The 12,921-nt window shown below is 29.0% G+C and overlaps 2 protein-coding genes across 3 annotated transcripts in view; one reads left to right on the plus strand and one right to left on the minus strand.

Annotated features, from left to right (window-relative positions):
* Window positions 1–11,188, plus strand: part of LOC107455057 (cytochrome P450 4V2) — a gene marked incomplete in the record, with an annotated part of 18,557 nt that extends 7,369 nt beyond the window's left edge. Inside the window, 6 exon segments of the mRNA XM_071178466.1 lie at window positions 2,277–2,403; window positions 4,243–4,455; window positions 6,102–6,272; window positions 8,037–8,100; window positions 9,914–10,093; window positions 10,883–11,188. Coding sequence (XP_071034567.1) covers window positions 2,277–2,403; window positions 4,243–4,455; window positions 6,102–6,272; window positions 8,037–8,100; window positions 9,914–10,093; window positions 10,883–11,055 — 928 coding nt within the window.
* A 952-nt stretch (window positions 11,189–12,140) lies between these two features.
* The window catches only part of LOC107455055 (DNA-dependent protein kinase catalytic subunit), a 137,262-nt gene continuing 136,481 nt past the window's right edge, over window positions 12,141–12,921 (minus strand). For both annotated transcript variants that reach the window (XM_043042865.2, XM_043042867.2), the window contains exon 93: window positions 12,141–12,383. In XM_043042865.2, the coding sequence (XP_042898799.1) occupies window positions 12,306–12,383 (78 nt within the window). In that variant the 3' untranslated portion in view covers window positions 12,141–12,305. The remainder of the gene's footprint in view (window positions 12,384–12,921) is intronic.

Consider the following 12,921-nt stretch of genomic DNA (forward strand, 5'->3'; position numbering starts at 1 on the left):
TGACGATTCGACCCTTATGACATGGTGCATTATCCTGTTGGTAAACACCATCCCCCGCAGGAAAAACTGCTGCCATGAATGGGTGAACCTGGTCTGCAACTATGTTCAAGTAGCTTACAGACGTCAGGGTTTCTTCTATGAGGATTATGGGTGCTAATGTGCCCCATGAAAACATAGTTCCTGGGTGAGCCCATTGTTATAGATGGAGGGTGGTCATAATGTAATGGCTCTTCGGTGTATATACTTTATTTAAATGGTGGTATATTGGGGAAAAAATGCCATTAACCTAAAACTCCTGGTTGAATATTTAACTATTCAAAAATTATAAACGCAATAAAAAAATATTTTTTGTAACAAAAAATGCATTAGTATTTTTAGGATCCTGCGAAATTTTGAAGCGAATGAAATAAAAAGATTCATCGTTTCTGCGAATGTGTTTTTTAAAAAAACGCAATTTAAAATTACCTTAAACTTATTTTGAAGCGCATCAATAGAAAAAGCGATGTAACTTTTTTATTTACCTGATTTTTGGTTTTTATCTTTTATGATCGATAAATTTTTTTGATCGATAGATTTTTATGACTGATAAGTGAAAAATAAAGGAAAGGATTTTTCAAAAATTTTCTTGTGATGTTTCAACTAATTAATTAATCTTTCTGATTTTTTAATTTTAGAAACTGCTCTGGGTCTCGATGTGCATAGCGAAAATGAGGAGACAAAAACTTTCTTCAATGCAATCGAGAAGTTTGTATATTTTTTTCCCTATGAAGTTCGGTTTTGCTTTTTAGTTTTTTAAAGCAAGAAAACTTGCATTCAAGCTAGGCGATTAAAGCTTTCTGTGATAGATTGCGACATAAAAGTAATAACATAAGAGAAAATGTGTTAAAAGTTTTGGGCGCGCGACGTCATTCTTGATGCAACATATTAGTTAATGATTGTTTTTTCTTTTTTTTTAATCACTTGGCCAAGGAATAATTGTTTAGACTTTATTCAGTTGTTGTTTTTTTAATTTTATTTATTTATATTTTCTTAATTTCATAGTCTTTTAAATGATATTTTTAGGAAATTCAAAATTTAGAGTTTTAAAATCATAAATTAGCATGAAAAGCTTTAATAACAAAAAAGTTTTAATAACACAAATAACAGGATTAACTTGAGATATTGTTAAATCAAATCGTAAAATGATATACATTACGCACGAAGAAAAAAAATTATTAAGTTTTGCAGGCTTAAGCCTGCAAAACTTAATAACTGTAACCTTCTCTATCCTAGTAATTACTAGGATAGAGAAGGTTACAGTTTCTTACCTTGAAGAACCTTAATAATTTAAACTTAAATGTTTAGTTTACATAGTTAATTACGCATAGTAATAATTTTTTTAAAATTTACGTTTCTTGTCCCAGTACGTGACAACCTATTACCATCGCGTTTGTTTTTACTTAATTAACACGCCTTTTCGCCAAGGAAAATAAAAAAAACTCCTCAGTTTAAGTGCCTTACACATGAAGCAACGTTTATAATTTTGAACTACATCTTTCAACTTGCCGTGAAGAATTATCTGAGCTTTCAGAATGGGCAAATAACTTTATTTTAAAAGTTATTACACTTTTTAAAAAATCAACAATTTGGCGACATTTTCCACCTGAATAAAAATTATCGAAATATCAAGGTGATAATGAAGTAAGTTTTTACATGTTAAAACTTACAGTGAAGAATTATCTGAGCCTTTGAGTTGACAAATAACTTTATTTTAAAAGTTATTACACTTTTTAAAAAATCATCAATTTGGCGACATTTCCCCCCTTGATAAAAATTATCAAAATCAATACCTTAATCTTCTTTTTTGCAAATTTTTACGATCACCGATTTGGCTACATTTTCCACCTAAATAAAAATTATCGAAATATCAAGGTGATAATGAAGTATTGAAGTAAGTTTTTATATGTTAAAAAATGAGACCAAACTTTTCATTTTCACAAAACTGTTTCTTTTCTCCATATTGCAGTTTTACGCCATTTTAAAAATAATCATGAAGGGCAAATGCTAAAAATACGCTAAACTTGACCTAACACTCAAGAGTAGCAGTTGCAAACTCATATCAATTATGAAAAAAAGCGTATTATTCGCAAAAATCATACTTTCAGAGCCTTCGAGAAACAGCCTTAAATGAAAAGCAGTAATAATTTTAATATTGTAAGCAGCAATACGCGTCGCATGCTTTTAGAGATGGGTAAGTATTAGTGAGTTAATAAATACATTTTTCTCTACTCTCTTAGGTTTAGTGAGGTTACTCAATTCAAAATAACTAGACCTTGGATAATTTTAGACGTCCTATACAACCTGATATTTCCAGCAGCAAATGTAAATACTTACATAAGTATTGTCCACAGCTTCTTCAGAAAGGTAAGAAACATTGTTGCGGTCAAGCCTTTCCGGTAAGATTCAATAATGAGAAATTGCGCAGAAAATAAACATTTAAATTTTTATTAAAAAAATTAACTTAAAAGTGCTGCCGAATTGCGTACACTGAAAACTTTAAACCAAATTTAAGAAGTTAAACACTTACTTCTAGAAAATAATTGTTAGATTTTAATGCTTCAGAATAATTGAAATTAATTAATGATTTGTTCTAAGGATTTACTATTTCAAAAAGAACAACGCTTTGAAAATTGTTCGTAATTTTCTTCTTATTATTTTTAAAGAATTCGGAAGACAATGAAAATCAAGAGATTAAAGACTATTTTCATAATAAGAATTTCCAAACTTCATAAGAATTACTGGAAAAAAAAACATGTTCCATTGAGAGGCATGGCTCTATTAACGTCTGAGCAAAAACAAAATTTCTCTTTTAACTTTTGCATCAAACTTAGTTTAGAACATCATTTCATTGCGTATATAAAAAGATTTATGTTTGACACAGCATTTAGCTATTTCTAACTCGAATGCCAGCAATCATACCATTTTTAGATAACTCAAAAAAAAAAAGGGAAAAAAAAAGGTTTTGCATAATAATTGACCGTAAGAGCAGTTTATTTCACAAAATTTATTTTGTTAACTAGTTTAAATGTCACTCAAATCATATGGAATGATATAAAAATAATATATTAATAATTTCATTTAGTATATGGAATCCTAGTACATAATGAGAAAAACATGTGGTAAAAATTCTATTACGTAATATATTTTTGTATTGATGTGTTGAAATTATTTTAAAACATTCGAAGTCAGTGATAGGATGTGATTGAATGTGGAGAGGGAGAACACATGGCTGAAGTCTTTGAAAGAATTTACGTATTTTAAAACATTTTTTCCCTCTCTAATTGGGAGCTAACTTTTCTCAGGAACAACTTAACTGATTACTTTAATTATTTTTCGTAGTTGTTTAAAACAGCACTTTCTCTCTTGTACTGCGGAAAAATTTAAAATTTCGTCAAAATAGGAACTCTGTGTTTAAAGAAAGTGAATATGCCTACCTACTAATGTAATTTAATTGGATACCTGAAAGCAACGTCACGTGTGTATGTCGAACCTGATTGGCTTCTGAATCGACAAAAGTCACGATTTACCTACAATGTCGTCACTTGCAAGTATCCAATTAAAATGAAAGGAAAAGTTAAATGCAACATCGAAATTTTACATTTATGTCGTCATTATTCAATGTCTCATAAAGATCTAATCGACTTAACACAATCATTTCGCGCTTTCAGTTATTAGAGGAAAAGAAAAACAGAGTTTTAGTGTCAAGAAAATCAACAGAAATTGCGGATGATGGACTGAAAGAGANTTTCGGTTGTACAAGAAAGAAGATCAAGCATTTTTCTTCTTTAAATTTAATAAGCCACATTAAAGAAGGAACGTTGCAATGCTACACGCTACATTAACGACGTCTCCAGTGTAACTGAATGACGGTTCATATAGAAATCGCAGGTATGCGTCTCATACAACAACGCCCCCTATAGTTCGTTGCGATCGCGAATAATGTTTTCAATTTGGTATTTGCAACTCGAGAGAAAGTAAAGTGATTATGCTTAACAATGTGATTTAATTGGATACCTGTAAGCAACGTCATGCGCGAGTGTCGAGCCTGATTGGCTTCTGAATCGACAAATGACGTCACTTGCAAGTATCCAATTAAAATGAAAGGAAAAGTTAAATGTAACATCGAAATCTAATATCATGTCCTTGTTATTCATTGTCCCATAAAGATCTAATCGACTTAACACAATCATTTCGCCCTTTCAGTTATTAGCGGCAAAGAAAAACAGAGTTTTAGCATCAAGAAAATCAACAGAAATTGCGGATGATGGACTGAAAGAGGATAAAAAACAAGACCATCAGGTTTTTGGAGCAAAGAAACGCAAAGCGTTCATGGACTTGTTGTTGGATCTTCATTTCAAAGATGCATCTTTTACCGAAGACGACATCATTGAAGAGACTGTTAGCTTTTTCACTGGGGTAAGATCATGAATAATTTGGTATTGTAAGCAAAACTATAACAAGTATAATTCTCATAGAAACGAGACGGGTCCAGCATTAAAAATCAGATAACCAAATACATACATAAAAATACACATACCACGGAGCTATAGTAAAACCATAGTTTGTCTAAAGTAAGAACTCCCCTAGCCATTCATCTGGACCAATGGCTGTGACTATGGTAACGAGGTATAACTATTTCAAGTAAGGATGTGAGATCACTGTTTAGGGCAGATTTTGGGTAGAGTCGGCAAAAGAAAGAGAATATTTTTCCTATGTCTATTGTGTTAGAACTAGAATGAAAAGAAGCTACCCTCCCCGAAATGCGCTATTCATGTTTCCATAGTAGCTGGCGGTCTCAGACTTTGTGGGAGGGGGGAGTTCTTACCGTAGACAAACTATAGTCCCGTTTTCAGAGCTCTATCTTTTAACGGTCATGGTTTGATAGGAGTAGGAGTGCCACAAAAGTTTGACCATAGTCGGACAATATGGACGACGTCAGTTACCCGCCATACGGATGAGAAGAAGATATTACGGGTGTAAGATATTACAGATTACTCTAACTATAGATGATTAGATAGATTATTTTAACTATAGATTATGAGATAAATTATATAGATTATTCTAACTATAAATTATTAGATAGATTATTTTTACTATAGATTATTAGATAGACTATTCTAACATTAAATCTACCAACACTTTCACTGCCGATCCCGCACCAGCGCAGAAAAAAAACTGTCGCAACAGTTTGTGTCGATAAAACAGACAAATTACTAGCAAGATGTATCTATAATCATCCAACTATTTCTTCGGAAAAAATGAAAAATTTTCCCGACAATAATACATTGTTTATTGAAATAAACTTATTGCAAAAAATTTTAAAAAACTAAAACGGTAACTAAAGTAAGAAAATGTAACTTTGATTTTTCCTTATCAATTTGCACTTTTAATGATATATATGCAGAATAACCATCTGTATTCGGCTGGCAATAAACGTGTTAATAACTAGCAATAGGAATTCAGCCATGCTTACATTTTTATAGCGGTTTCGCAATTTCATTTAAGAATGCACAAAATAAAAAATTAAATAACTTTAAATATAAAGATCGGATTTTTCACATGCATTCTAACATACAAACTCAATAGGTCGAAACATTAAATATACTAAATAACTAAATGAACACATGAGATGATATTTAAAGAACGCATGAGATGATATTTTAAGAACACATGAAGATAATATTTAAAGTTTTTAAAAAAATCAAATTTTTTTGTTGCATAAAACTTTTTTTTTGGGAACCAAAAAATTTATAAGTAATATTTTAAAAAGCATTTATTATCTATTAAATCACTGAGCTATCATTATGAAGTACTGAGATTCTCTTCAAAACGGTGAATTGAATCCCACCCAACTTTTGTTTGATGGGTACCAGCCTATTTGAGAAGTAAAAGAGACCGGTGCGCAATGACAATCACATTTCCACCATCATGCAATTGGTCATGAAATTGTGAAGCCTTAACTTCCTCGACCCTCCTTGGTCCATAAAAGGCTGTTTCAGAAATGATTTGCTTTACCATTATTTGTAAAAATAACAACACTAGTAATTGTTTTCAATTTATAGGCGAATGTTACATTGGGAATCACACTTTCACACATATTTTATTGTCTTGGATTGTACAAAGATGAACAAAAGATAGTTCAAAATGAATTGGATGAAATTTTTGGAAATTCCAGCAGAGATATTGCAGAAGAAGATCTTCGGTCTATGACATATTTGGAGTGCTTTATTAAGGTAAATATGCAACAGATTGCTTTATTTTCTACAACATTATACAGGGTGTTCCAAAATTCAACTGACAAATTCAACAAAAAGCATCAAGAGGATGAAAAACTTACCATAGATCATGAGGTCGCAAATCACTTTGAGAGGATGAAAATCGCTAAAGCCCTAATTATAATAAGCTTCACTGTCGCATTGGAAAACAATTACAAAAGACACTACAAACTTTTTAACTACAAAAGCTTTATTTTATAAGGGTTGTTCGAAGTGGCATCCGCAGATATCATTTCACAGTCTACAACGGTGCAAAAATGATTCCTGGATACACTCGAAGATTTCATGTGTGAATTTAATGTCTGTTGAAGTGACGACATTCCTAACTATGAAACCCTCGGTTAAGAGACTTCTCATAAATAAGGCATTTAAGGTGACCCCGTAAGAAAAAGTCACATAGATGAAGATCCGGTGAATATGAAGGCCATGCAACGGGCCTCAAGCTCAAAGGTTGTGTTTTTCGCCCATCAATGTACATGGTTTCCAATTCTATGGTAAGTTTTCAACCTTTTGATGCTTTTTAATCCCCTGAATTTGTCGGACGAACTTCAAAATACCTTGTATTATAGGGTAAAATTAACAGTCGCCATCAGCTGCAGGGCGACTAAAAATTTGTTTGTTAATCGTCACTTTTTTAGAGAGTGCTAAAAAAAAAAACGTTTTCTATTTTCTCGAATTACTTAATACATCGGAAAACTATAATCCTCCTTGGAACATTGAGACTATTTTACGCTGATTCAAAATGCTAGGTGATTCGAATTTCTTTATCAAAAGTTTCAATTGAGTTAAAGTTATTTTTCTATTACGTTTTTTTTTTCAATTTATGGCCGATAATATTTAAAAGTAATTCAATATAATTTCCTCATTATAATTACAATTATTTCATATTTATTCAATAACTAACAAATTATTAGTTTGTCAATAAACTTAAATTTTACAATGCATTCTTGATTCAAAAACTCAAACCCTAAATTTTATAAGTGGTAAATGTTGCAAACAAGATTTAAATTTTACAATAATCTACTTGGAGATATTCTTCATTTTAGAAGTGAAATCTATACTTACAATATGGAAAATAATGCTTAAAAAGAAATTTTTACATTAATTTCCATAAAATTTTTAATTTTTGGAAAAGTGGCCACATTTTTAAAAGTGTCGTGTCGACTATTAAAAACTCTGCTACTGTCCGGAAATAAAATTTTCGAATTTTGCCCTATACCCTGTATATGTGAAAACAAAGGGAGGAAGGCCTGTATAATTATGGTGTCCCTGTAAGAGTGGCCAACAAATCTGCACTTCAGATGCCTGTATAAGAAAGGTCATTCTCCAGATGTGCATAAAAAAAAATTAAAAAAAAAGGCTTGTATAATTTTTGATATAAAAATCAGATTTTAATCCAATGTAACGAGAATCAATCCAACGTACAATCTTAATGATTCCAGACCAGATAGTTGTTTAATCTATATGTTCACATGTACAATAATAATATAGCATTAAGTATGTTTCTTTCTACATGAGCATGGTGTATGAAATTAGACTTTTGTCTGAAAATTTTTGCTCACACTAAACCTTTAACGGTATAAACACTTTCCCGGAAAACCAGTTTTTCTATTTAATGATATAATGCAAAACTAGTTTTTTTCCTAGGAAATCAACCAGACAGAGCAACAAAGAAAATTTTAATCTAAAAAGTATTATAAAAGAGTATTATTTCCATTGTAGGAAACTTTGCGCCTATATCCCTTGACTTACATATCTAGAGAAGCTCCTGAAGGTCTCAAAATTTGTAAGTGCCGATCAAATTTCTGATTCTAGTAACAGCTGATTTTAAAAGCATTGCATTAGTAAAATAATTTCTCAAACTGTTCGAGACGGGTGAGTCATTTATGCATTCCCAGGGTGGCTACAACCAGGGTAAAAAGAAGAAAAAAACTGGCAGGCAAAATGTTTCTATATCAGTTTATTTGGGAGAGGAGTAAAAGTAGTTTGATTTACTTAATATATCACTACTTAATTTAAAATAAAAAATAATATAGTTACACTTTGAATTATCATTAATAAGATACGTTAAAATTAAAGTGAAAGCAAAAACAAGACTGTTAAATTATAAAAAATAAGCCTTGTCCAAACTTAAGTTACCGCTTTTCATTTTTTTCCATTCTGATTCCCTACGAATACATTAATGACTCGCTGGTCCCGAAAAGGTTAAAAGAACTCTCAAGAAAATTTTCTGTAACTTAATGGAAAGTGACACTGTTAAAGAGTTTTTTTTTTGTAAAATTATCAAAATTAAAAAGAAAACTGAAACTAAAATAAAAATAGCAATAAATGAGCAAAAATATTTGAAATTTCATATGAAATATCTGATTCTAGAGGAAGAATCTAGATGATTGGCAAGAAGAAACGATTTAACAAAATTGTATTTCATGAAACAACCAGAGTTGCTCAGTGTATGTAATTTTAGAAATAGTGGATTATTTATAGCGAATATTAACTTTAATACAATGGATAGACAGCTTCCTATGGTTGCAAATCCAGAAGCGGTCATATAAGAATAACTTTTTTATTAATTCCCAAACAAACAGATTTGAGAAATTATTTTCAAATTTATAAATATAACATTCTGTTTAAACCTACTATATCAAATATAACTAGTATGTATTTCAATAACAGAAATTACTATTCAAAAATTAAAATTTCACAAAATAATGCAGGAACATAAAATTTTCCTTGGTAGTAATCCAACTCAGTTTGACGTATTTTTTTTTCTTATCTTTTTAAAAGTCTAAATTAAAATATTATTTTTGGTAAGCTAGGGCCTTTAAATCATAAATCTAAAGTAAACTTAAAAAATAGTTTTTCAAAATAAGGATGAATTTGAGCATAGAAACAACAAATTTTTTATGTCAGGGCTAATAGCTCTAAAACAAATTTTAATGCATAGATATTAAATATAGTTATCTATGTTTTGAACTAAAATCTTTAAACAATTTTAGATATGCAATGAAATAGAAATAAATATATTATTGTTGCTGCTGTGCTGCAATAATGCTGATTTTTTAATAAAATATTCTATACATTCTTACTTAAAGCGTGATAAAATAATAAATTAACACTTAAATCCTAGTTTTAATTCAAAACATAGCATTCAAAGCTTTAAATTTAAAGAATTATACAAGAAACTTTTCTGTAATGTGTATTCGTGTAAATATATTTTCTCAAATTAAACATTTTTCTAAAAATGCATTTATAGTATGTAATTGTTATTCTGTTTAGCTTGTCATGCGAAAAAACAAATATAACTTCGATTCTAAAGGCAGGGGAACAAAAATTCAAAGAGAAAGCTAATAAACAAAAGTTCATATTAAAAATATTCGATAAAATTGCCGATTTCCACCCAATAGGAAGTGCTACAACACTCAATTGATTTAGTTTGTCATAAGTACAATTAATATTCCCTGATACTTCTAATAATTTGCAATGCACTCTACTATGAATTTATAAACTATTTGTTTACAAAATTATATAATTTAGAGTATTGAAATGAGATGATTAATTTTAAAATTGTAGACTAAATAAAAAAATGCTTTCATTTTCAGATGATTATGATGTACCGAAAGAGAGCATTGTTGTGATCTTCATCCATAAGCTACATAGAGATCCTGAAGTTTTTCCAAATCCTGAAAAATTTGATCCTTCTAGATTTTTTCCAGAAAATTGCATTGGGAGATCCCCATATGCATTCATTCCGTTCTCAGCAGGTCCAAGGAATTGCATAGGTTTGTGATTTGTTTTAAAAGTTAATATTGTTTATTTAATTTCTGAATTCTATAAAGAAACATGTGGTAAAATTCTTAAATGTCTACACCATAAAAAAAAAATTCTTAAGAGCAGTTATACCCTGAAAGAAACTTGTATGGCAAGTTCTGATTCCCCAATATTATTTTAAAATTATAAGTATACAAAAAGTGAATTCAGATAAACTAAAGAGTGAACCATGAAGTTTCAAATAATTATATATATATTTTTCAAATCATTCAAATGCATATTATAAGTAAGGAAGTAATTAAGCCATGATTTATTCGCCTTTTGATATTTTGAAGAAAAATATGTCTCAGTATTTGAAGCTTCATGGTTTACCTGTATTCACTCTTTTCTATATTTTAAATTACCATTAGAAGTAGAACTGAATTTGCTATAAAAGATTTTTTCTATGGTATAGCATCTGCTTAAAAAATTTAAAGTCATTATTTCATATGCTTATGTTTTATAAAATAGTAACGTTAATTTGGATAATTTAAACAGCTTATTTGTGATTAAAAAAAAACATTTTAAGGCACCCTTTTGATTATAAAAACATAGCAAAAAGAATCTGAATGGGAAACAATTTAATGGAATCAATTAAATAGGCTCCGTATAAAACATTGCGGTGAACAAAATTGTATAACAGCGGTTGAGTAAAAATATTATTTATGCATAATTTTTTATTTGGAAAAAATATTAACACTTTTTAATAGTGGAAAAAAAGTAAAAGGTCTTTTTCAAAATCATCTTTCTTTTTATTCCAGCACACAGATTTGCAATGATAACTCTAAAAACATTGGTTGCTAATGCTCTGAGACATTTTGACATATTTTCAATGGATGAAAGAGATAAGATAGATGGTAATTCAATGCCAGATGAAAAGAATTTTGGATACTCCATACGCATGAAGTTGAAGCCAAGGACTGTAGCTGCCTAACAATTTCTTGTAAGAAAAGTTTTAAGAGAAAAAAAGAGACAAAATAAGAACTGTATAACGCTATTGAAAATTGCTTTTCATGTTTTCATAATGCTCGATGAATTAATAAATAAGAAATTTCAAATTAATAAAATATTACCTAAAGTGAAATTCAATATCCTTCTCTGCTTTGGTAAAAACCTTTAAACATCTTTTATAATAAATACAGCAATGTTTGCAAATTTAAAGATGAAAATTGTTTTTGTAATCAGTTTGTGTTGAGTTAAGAAACAGTTGAACAAACTGACGCATCACACAAGTGTTGGGGTAGAGTAGTGATAAGCTAAATTCCCTACAAAGGTGACATTTTCTATCAAAGTGTATCTTAGTATGGTTTTCAGATAAGCACTTTATAAGTTTCTGAACAACAAAACACATAGAAACATCTTGTTGCCAACGTAAAAATAAAAGTGTTTTTCAAAAAAAAAAAAAAAAAAAAAAAAAAAAAAAAAAAAACATAAATAAATAAATAAAATTATATTAATAATAAAAAAAAAATTTCAAACAACTTGAAAATTATATCATTTTATTATCCCAAGTTCTTTCTTAAAATTAATTATCCGGCAGTAATTTGGTAATGGATCCGTTAACTTGGGATGAGCATTAGTTGATTCATCATAAAATAAAACACTGGAAACAATATCTAATTTGATTAAATAATAAAATGTAAGCATATTATTCCTTTAATGCTCTTATTATCCCTTAATAAATAATAAATGTAAGCATATTATCTCTTTCCTTTTATCCCTTTTTGCACCTCTGCTCCCCAGAATAACTTAGAAATGGAATATGAATTGCAACAATTTTTTAAAGTCAAATCATATGATGTACCAACAATGCCTTTTATCACAAAGTACTTAATTATTTTATATTTTTATACCCTGCTGTTTCACTAATATAATAGAATAAATTTTTTATTTTGAAATAAGTACATATAAATTTATAAAGTTTTATCTTTTGTATAAGATTTGATATGGTTAGATTTAAAAATAATAATATAATGAATAACTATGATTGGGACAAACAAACAAATAAAGTTACCCAAGTAAAGACAATACAAAAGATGTAAAATATATTTAAAGAATAAAAAAATAATATTTACATATTTTAAAAATTTATGAATTACAATGGATCAACATTGAATAAATTAATGAAAATTTTCGAAGTTAAAATGAATGAAAACAATCTTCTTAATCTTAAACAAACAATATTTACATCCAAGGATTCCACCCAAAATATGTAAGGCAAAGTAGATACGGGTCTGTAGCTTGATCAATAAGAGATTCATTCTAAAAACAATAAAAAGAATTTTAAAAAATAAATGCAAATTAAATTTGGCAGTGATAGTATTTGGATCATTCACAATTAGTACTTAAAGCACATTATAATTTTTTAATGATTTCAATTTAGCAACTATATTAAACATTAGTTTTCTCTAAAAAGAACTATGAGTGTTTTTATTTATAAAGAAATCTTTTAAAATTTTGATGAATAACATTTAAAAAAGTACTGCTTATAATCCCTTTGACATATCATTTCTTCATATAGCACTGTAAACAACAACTTGCAACGGAATGTAGACACAAATGACAACTGCTCCAGACACGCCAAAATAATTTTTTAAAAAAAACAGTAAATAACTACAAACTAAATTTTGCAAATATTTGACTATTTTTGCTTGCTTTTTAAAAGGTATAGCATGACATAACTACTATAAATTGGTGAATTATATAAGCCTACGAATTATTTAGAAATAGCAGGCGGATAAAAATCTACCAAATTGAATTTATTAAATGAAGAATCACAATTGATAAACTACCACTTTAA

This window comes from Parasteatoda tepidariorum, chromosome 3 (assembly GCF_043381705.1).
Source record: "Parasteatoda tepidariorum isolate YZ-2023 chromosome 3, CAS_Ptep_4.0, whole genome shotgun sequence".
Lineage (NCBI taxonomy): Eukaryota > Metazoa > Arthropoda > Arachnida > Araneae > Theridiidae > Parasteatoda > Parasteatoda tepidariorum.